The sequence below is a fragment of the Austrofundulus limnaeus genome, unplaced genomic scaffold (assembly GCF_001266775.1).
Source record: "Austrofundulus limnaeus strain Quisiro unplaced genomic scaffold, Austrofundulus_limnaeus-1.0 Scaffold5, whole genome shotgun sequence".
Taxonomy (NCBI): domain Eukaryota; kingdom Metazoa; phylum Chordata; class Actinopteri; order Cyprinodontiformes; family Rivulidae; genus Austrofundulus; species Austrofundulus limnaeus.
This window is the reverse complement of record NW_013952407.1, coordinates 3,690,000-3,697,134: the sequence shown is the minus strand read 5'-3', so window position 1 is coordinate 3,697,134 and position 7,135 is coordinate 3,690,000. Positions and strand designations below refer to the sequence as shown.

The 7,135-nt window shown below is 37.9% G+C and overlaps 1 protein-coding gene across 2 annotated transcripts in view; it reads right to left on the bottom strand.

Moving 5' to 3' along the window:
• Positions 1-6,590, bottom strand: part of myo1ea (myosin IEa) — a gene marked incomplete in the record, with an annotated part of 48,344 nt that extends 41,754 nt beyond the window's left edge. For both annotated transcript variants that reach the window (XM_014027518.1, XM_014027525.1), the window contains 1 exon segment: positions 6,305-6,590. In XM_014027518.1, the coding sequence (XP_013882972.1) occupies positions 6,305-6,307 (3 nt within the window).
• Positions 6,591-7,135: the final 545 nt, after the last annotated feature.

The following is a 7,135-nucleotide window of genomic DNA, read 5'->3' as shown; positions in this document are numbered from 1 at the left end:
GTTTAAAAGGATGGTCCAGCACAGAAGCACAACATCATCAGGCTAGCACTCTGCAGTCTACACTCATCTACAGGCCAGCGGTCACTCTTTCAGGGATGAAGATGTTCTCMTCCTTGATAGAGAGGAACACTAGTTTGAGAGAGGAGAGTAAATGAAGCCATTTTTTGTGAAGAAAAATGGTCCATCGTTAAACAGGGGTGGAGGCCTCAATGCTCAATTGTGCCGCTCTTACAATGATGTTAYTGAGAATATGACGCAGCCCTCTGTAAATAACAAGTGGCAATCAGAGCACTAATGATCAGTCGTTAGGCTGAGGATCCTCTTAACATGTGAACAACCAGTTTTGATCATCACCGTTATACTTGTTGATCCACTGTGAGAAGGYCCTGCTCAGAAGGCAGAGATTACCTGTAACTCCTCAGACTGAAGAAGTCTCTTGGAGAAGAGATAAAATGTTGCAACAAAGAAGAACCTATCCAGAAGATGTGACACATCTTTTTTTTTAAGCATAACTCCAAATTGTTTCTAGGTGTGGGTTAGAGTGTGAGTTGTTATTTGTCTTCTTTGTCTCTACGTGGACCTGTGATGAACCTCTAAACCTGTTCAGGGTGTGCATCATCTCCCATGAGGAGTGACAGTGTTAATGTGGATCAGACAAAATAAGCAGCTGGGAATGATGATGCTTTGATGCTGTGCCWGCAGGGCAGGGATGGATGCATCAACCACCCACAGAAAACTGACACAAGAACCAAATGTTACCAGCTCCTGTCAGAGCTCAAACCTGTGTCAAACATTAATTTGGCAGGTCTTTATCAGAGTTTGGTTAAACTATTAAAAACTTCAGAACTGCTCATTTCAAATGCCTCGGATCAAGTCAGCCTTTTAAATGGACGTCAGCAGTAACACGGCTGCCAATTAAATATAATATCAAAGAGAGTGGTTTAGGGTGGGGTTCAGCTAAAATCCTAAAACAAAAGACATGCTGCAAAAAATACTGCAACGACTTTTTAAAGCAGCGTCAGGAGGGGTGGAAAACAAGCCAACTATAAACAGTGAAAGCTAATTTTTTGCCATGTTTTGTGCCACATCAGGGTTTCAGGTTTTCTATAAGTAAAATCCAAACCAGAAGAAGAAACCGAATACAAACAAAACTAGTTAAAATGCAAATATTAGGCTATTTATGTAAAACTGAACAGGGAGGAGCAGATGAACCTGAATTTAGCACAATTCAGAAATGTGGCTTTGATGTCATTAGGAGCACAACTTGTTCAGTTTGAACAGCAGAAAGAAATACATTTATTTCTAGTTCTAAAATGCTGCTGTCACTATCTTTATCAAACAGCTGCCATGAGAGWAGGAAGTTCCTAAAATTATTTCTAAGAGAATTTATTTTAAGCGTTTTGTATCTCTGAAGTGATTTCTTGTTTTCTGTAAAAAATTAAAAAAATAAAAAACGTTGGAAAACAGACTAATCTCTGAAACACACACTGCTAACAGAAACCCAATTACGGTTTGCCAAAAAAGTTATTTTGAAATCCAGATATTATTGCCACACAACAAAAATCTTCAAGTTACTGTGCGACAAACGCTCCAACGAACAAGAAAAACTTTTTTTTTCCTGCTCGTTTTCAGGAGACAAATGTCGCCCTTTATGTAACAGAAACTTTAAAAAAGAAAGTTCCTCATTTCGGAGCTCACATTGTGTTCTCTCCAGCAGGTTCTCAGGGTGCGGTGCCTGCATATCTATGTTTAATCATCCAGGCAGTTAACTACATGAAAGCAAAAACAGCAATGATGTAGGCAGCTAAATGGAAGAGGACGCTGCCTGCACAGGTTCATAATACATGCTGCTCTTCGCTAAATACAGACACATGAAACAACTGCTGAACCTGTTTAGATGTAAGACGTTCATTTAGGTTCACAATGACACCAGCAGACTGCATGGACATGAAGAGTCAGATACTGCTGATTACGTTAAAAACAGTATTTCATTTGGTTTGTAACAACCCTGTCAGGCAGTAGAACTCACAAAGGACTGAGGAGTGATGAAACTCTTCATCACTTGTTAACTGATAAACAGGAAGCAGTAAGAAGTCACTTGATTTATTTAATAAGCACGAGAGTAACATTTCAAGTTGATAAGACAGCAGGACACTTAGTTTAAAAACAGTAAAACATTGGAAACATCATTTCTCATTAATACAAGCAAGTTATTTAACATTTTTAAACTGAATAATCTGAGACTAAAGAAGTATTAATCAGAGCTTATAAGACAGACGATGACTCAGATCCGTTATTTGCCAGAAAAAACTCAAAGYAGYTAATTTTGACTTTGTTTCCAAAGACCTCTTTTTATAACACTCAAATCTTTTTTAAAACCTTCTTCCTCATTGGTCACAGTCTACAGTTTTTGGAACTATTTCCACAAGGTTTACATCATAAATACACAAAAGCAAGTTGTTTTTTTGAGGTAAATATAATTATATTATCTTATAGCTAACTGACAATTTGGATTTTTAAAATAATTTATTTAGAGCAAATAAAAGAAACTAATGTCAGTCCCTYTAGTATCTAAATGATATCTTCAGTGAGAACAGCTCATCATTTGTAAGGCAAAACAAAATAACTTTTGAGCTCCTTTGAGACATTTGGAACAATGTAAAATCAAAAGTATCCTTATTTTATTACAAAGCTAAACATTTTAAGTGAACTCAACWTTCAGAGTTTTATGTGTGATGGTTCAAAGCCAGAAAAAAAGAGCAAATAAACAGCATCCTCACAATAACGACTCAGTGGTAATGATGCTTCATGAGAGCACTGAGGTGGTCTTTTCAGCAAAGCTAAAAATGTTACAATCAGGTCAGAAAACAAACAAAACAAAAACGAAATCCCACCAATGATCAATAATTAGAACTTAAAAAAACAGGATCAAATCATATTTCAGAGTAGATTATATTATAAACATGAGGAAGCTGCCGAGGTACAAACCAGGCCGAGTCAGGTGTGTYGTGGGCGAAAGTGAGCAGCTGAATAAAATGCTAAACTGAATGTTATTTTGCAAACACGCACAAAACACTGATAGGTGATTGTCAAAAATCAGTTGTTCAAAACACGGCCCGGTTTAAAGTCAATCATCTGATCATTTAACAGGCTTGTTGGACATTATCTTCACCTGTGAGGAGTGATCAGCCACACAAACTCACTGCAAATGAAAGCGTAAAGACGTATAAAGTTTCAGCTGGACACAGCTAAAAGCCAAACTGCTGTGTGTCAACACGGAGCTATCAGGCTCAGAGCAGATAACCTGAGCCGTGCTGCAGGAGTCTGACCTTGTTTCACAGCCAGTAAAGCAACAAATGCAAATTAGCAGCAATGACAGGAAGCTGCTTGGTTCATGGTCTGAGAACAAGAAAAAATAAATAAAACTARCAACGCATAAAAAGTCAAACAGCARTCACAGGATGACAATGACTCATTTGGAACATCTCACCCAAATAAACATTAGAAAAACAGTTTTGGGATACTTGTAAGGAAATATGCTTGACCACCATGACTATTTTCATGAAACTGTCCTCACTGAGTTACATGTGTTAGTCTGAGTTCTTGACTTGAGACTTCCCTAAGCAGCTAATAATTAGTCACACTGCTGTCATTACTAAAAATATGATAACGCTCAGAACTTTCCAACTGACTCAAACGTGGACTGTGGAATAAGCCGATAGAATAAGGTCAAATAATTAAGGAACAAATTTAAATAAAATAAAAACACCCAAATAATGTTTGAAAATGTTACAAACCAAGAACTTTGGCTAAAAGTACCATAATCATACGAGGYCAGGGGTTCTTATTTTAATATATCTGCAGCAGAAAAATGGGCACAGTTGACTCTAAGGCACAGGAAGAGTAGCACAGTCAWATGGGACACAGTTTTTGGATTTTAAAGAGACAGCTTCAAAATGAGTTGATCTGAGAAACAGTTTAGAAAAAGGGATGAAAGAGGGGCTTGTGGAGTTACAACAAGGAGGAACTCAGACCAAAGCAYTGCAGTTCCACTTTATAGATGCCAAATGAGTAATTTAAATGTGGAAAAAAGGATTTAAAATCACATGTTTGCTTTAAGACAGACACTTGGCTGAATTTTCAAAATTAAAGTCCGGTCATGGAGTAAATTAATAAATGCTCATTAAAGCCACTAAAAGGTTTTAGTTTCTGCGTGACAAAGAACAAGCAAATAAGTTCCACTGAAGATATTTAAAAAACTGTCAAAAAAGCTCAACAATGGACATTTCAGACTAAATGGTTTTGTGTCATTTCAGGACATTGTATTTACGATGTGCTGGAAACATTTATTTAGCAGTTTATGAGCTTGTCTTGTCTGCGATTTACAGCAGGTCCTACAGTGGGATAAGTAAACAATCATGAGATGTAAATAGCTGACAGACAGAGCTGCAGGTATCAATAAATGGAGCCGATCAAAAGCAGAACGGGACAAGAATAAAGCGCAGGGATGAGACGAACGGGTTCTCCAGGTCCACATGATGAGTGCTYATCCTGTTTTCAGACACAAGCCTGGAGTTCAGGAGGAAATCTCTACAGCAGTGATGAAGTTTTTCAGTCCAGAGGGGGCAGAGGAGCTACACAATATGCATATCAGGAGAAACTAACACAGACCATCTGCTGTCAAACTATAACTTGCAAAAAAGAAATGAAAAAGGGGGGGGGGGGGGAAGAAGTGAGAGATGCTCGTGTCTGCAGTACCAGACAGTGATGACAATCAGACTCTTCTACTTTGTGCATGAGCTGATACACTCCTTCCTCTCTTTCACCGGAAAAAAACACTGACAGAACTACATCTGAGACGTTTAAAGCATCCTTTTTTTTTTTAGAAGTACAGATTTAGTTCTATGATTCATCGCCTCTAAATATATTTTCTWTTCCTGATCATATTCTGAACCAAAAAGACTGAGCAGGAAAAGTTCAACTTTAATATCCATGAGAAAAGCATCMCAAGCCAAGATTAAAGCAGAGGTGATGCAGGATTATATTCGGGACATGTTCAGTTTTAGTTCAGGTTGCAAGTGTTTTTAGGCTGAGTGCACATTAAGTAACTTTTCTTCTTCCGTTTTTAACCTGGGATAACCTGACCTTCAGGTGCAGCRCTCTTGCTCAAGACGATAGAATAAAAAATGTTAAAGGAAAAAAAAGAAGAACGATGAAGTGATGAAGACAGCAGGTGTGAAGATGAGAAGATCTTAGGAGTTTCAAKTTGTCTCCACAGGCAGTAACAACTATACTTAGCACAGCAAGTAAAGRAATTTGTGTTTGATTAATWATTTGTTGTAACAATGCTTCTTGGCAATAAATCTTATAGTGGGCATCTGATTGGCAGCRCCTGGGGGTACCAGAAGCTCTAAACATGCGTCAATAGCAACAACAAAACAGATTTGGCAAATTTGTCATGAGCACAACCTACTCTGCTCTATTCTTCCCACAAACGCATGTTCCTTACAAATGTGGCACCATTTAAAAAGGGAATTTAACAGGCTTTCCAACGGTATAAGATTTAAGCATCATTACAACAAATAACTAATCTACTAAACACAAATTTCCTTAYTTTTTGTGCAAATTTTATGTTTCAAGGCCACTTTAAAACCTCTGTAGTCGAACAGAGAACACTGGAGCTAAAAGAGACAAGTGAGAAAAGTCACAGTAAAATAAAGTTTTTTTCCACAGTGGATACAGACTTGAAGAATTGTTGTCAAAACACTGTGATCAGGCCACACAGTCTCCTAGCTCTGAGGTGTGTCTGCTGCAGGGATGGTTTTTATTCCGAGACCAGGAAAAACCTGTCTGTGAGTAAAAAAGGTGACACACAGCAAGCTGCTGCACTTACTGTCCACACTCCACCTGATGCATGCATCCCCAGCAGACTAACCGGTTTGTTGAGGATTGTGCACCTGTCTAAATGGTTTTGTGTCATTTTTCTGTGGTGTCAGTCAGAAAGGGCCAGACTCTGTCTGTCTCAGATAGATCAAATGTACTTATTTTATGAGAAGGCACAATTAAATCAATCTGAGAAGTTAGTTGGTTTATATATATAATTATCAAAAGGTAAATCTAAAAGAATCAAGCATTTTGAGCTGTTTCATTTATTGTATTTACTAAATATAATATCTACTAATTATATTAATTAGGTGTATCTTCCCTTTCCTTTTAGTTTTATAGGCGGTACAGCGGCTCAGAGGAATATATTTGGTCTATAATGACAAACTCCAAACAAGTGGGACCATAATATCACACTCACCATACTCTAATCTCTCAGTCGCACTTTTCTCTCTCGTGTTCCCACGTTCCAGGAGATTTGCGCGAGCCTCGGTGAAGTTCGGAGCTGCTCAAAGTAATAAAATGTATTCAGCCTAAAAAATAATTTAAAAAAAGACCGAGAGGAGGGAAGAAGAAATAACATCCAAGTTTACGGGAGATACTTCCAGTAAAGCGCGGACAGCCCTCTCAGCTGTGTCCTCAGTCCATCGTTCAGTCGCACACAGAGCCGTCAAACATCAGCTCTGAAACACAACACGGGATGCCGAGCCGCGGGAACCAATCACAGGGCCCGGGCGCGTGCAGGATATTTAAATATTTATTAGGTTTCTGGGAGCGGCACGACTGAGCATGCGCGCAGCTCTGGCTGGTCCTAAAAGGATGACGTCAACATCCCACCAGACAGGGACCCATTACCTCCAAGGGTTTCCTAACTAACACAATTAGACTTTATTCAGCTTTCTTCATCAATGATGAAAAGACAAAACTAGTTTTATCTCCATCATATTTACTCTAACTGTACTACAAACAAAAACTCACTTGTACTGTGAAACTAAGACTACTGACTTTCAAATAAGATATCTTTTTATTTTGTTAAAAATGTTGAATTATGCTGTTAAAAAGCATAAACTAGTATAAGTCATGGCAAATACATTATTTTGATACATAAACGCATTTTTCCTATATAACATAATCAATATATAAATGGTCTAAATAAAATCTCTACTGCACAGAATCCCTTYCTGTTAATTTCAGTTTGCTGTTGTATTTTTCTCTGTACTGATTTATTTATTGTTATTCATATCATTGTTGT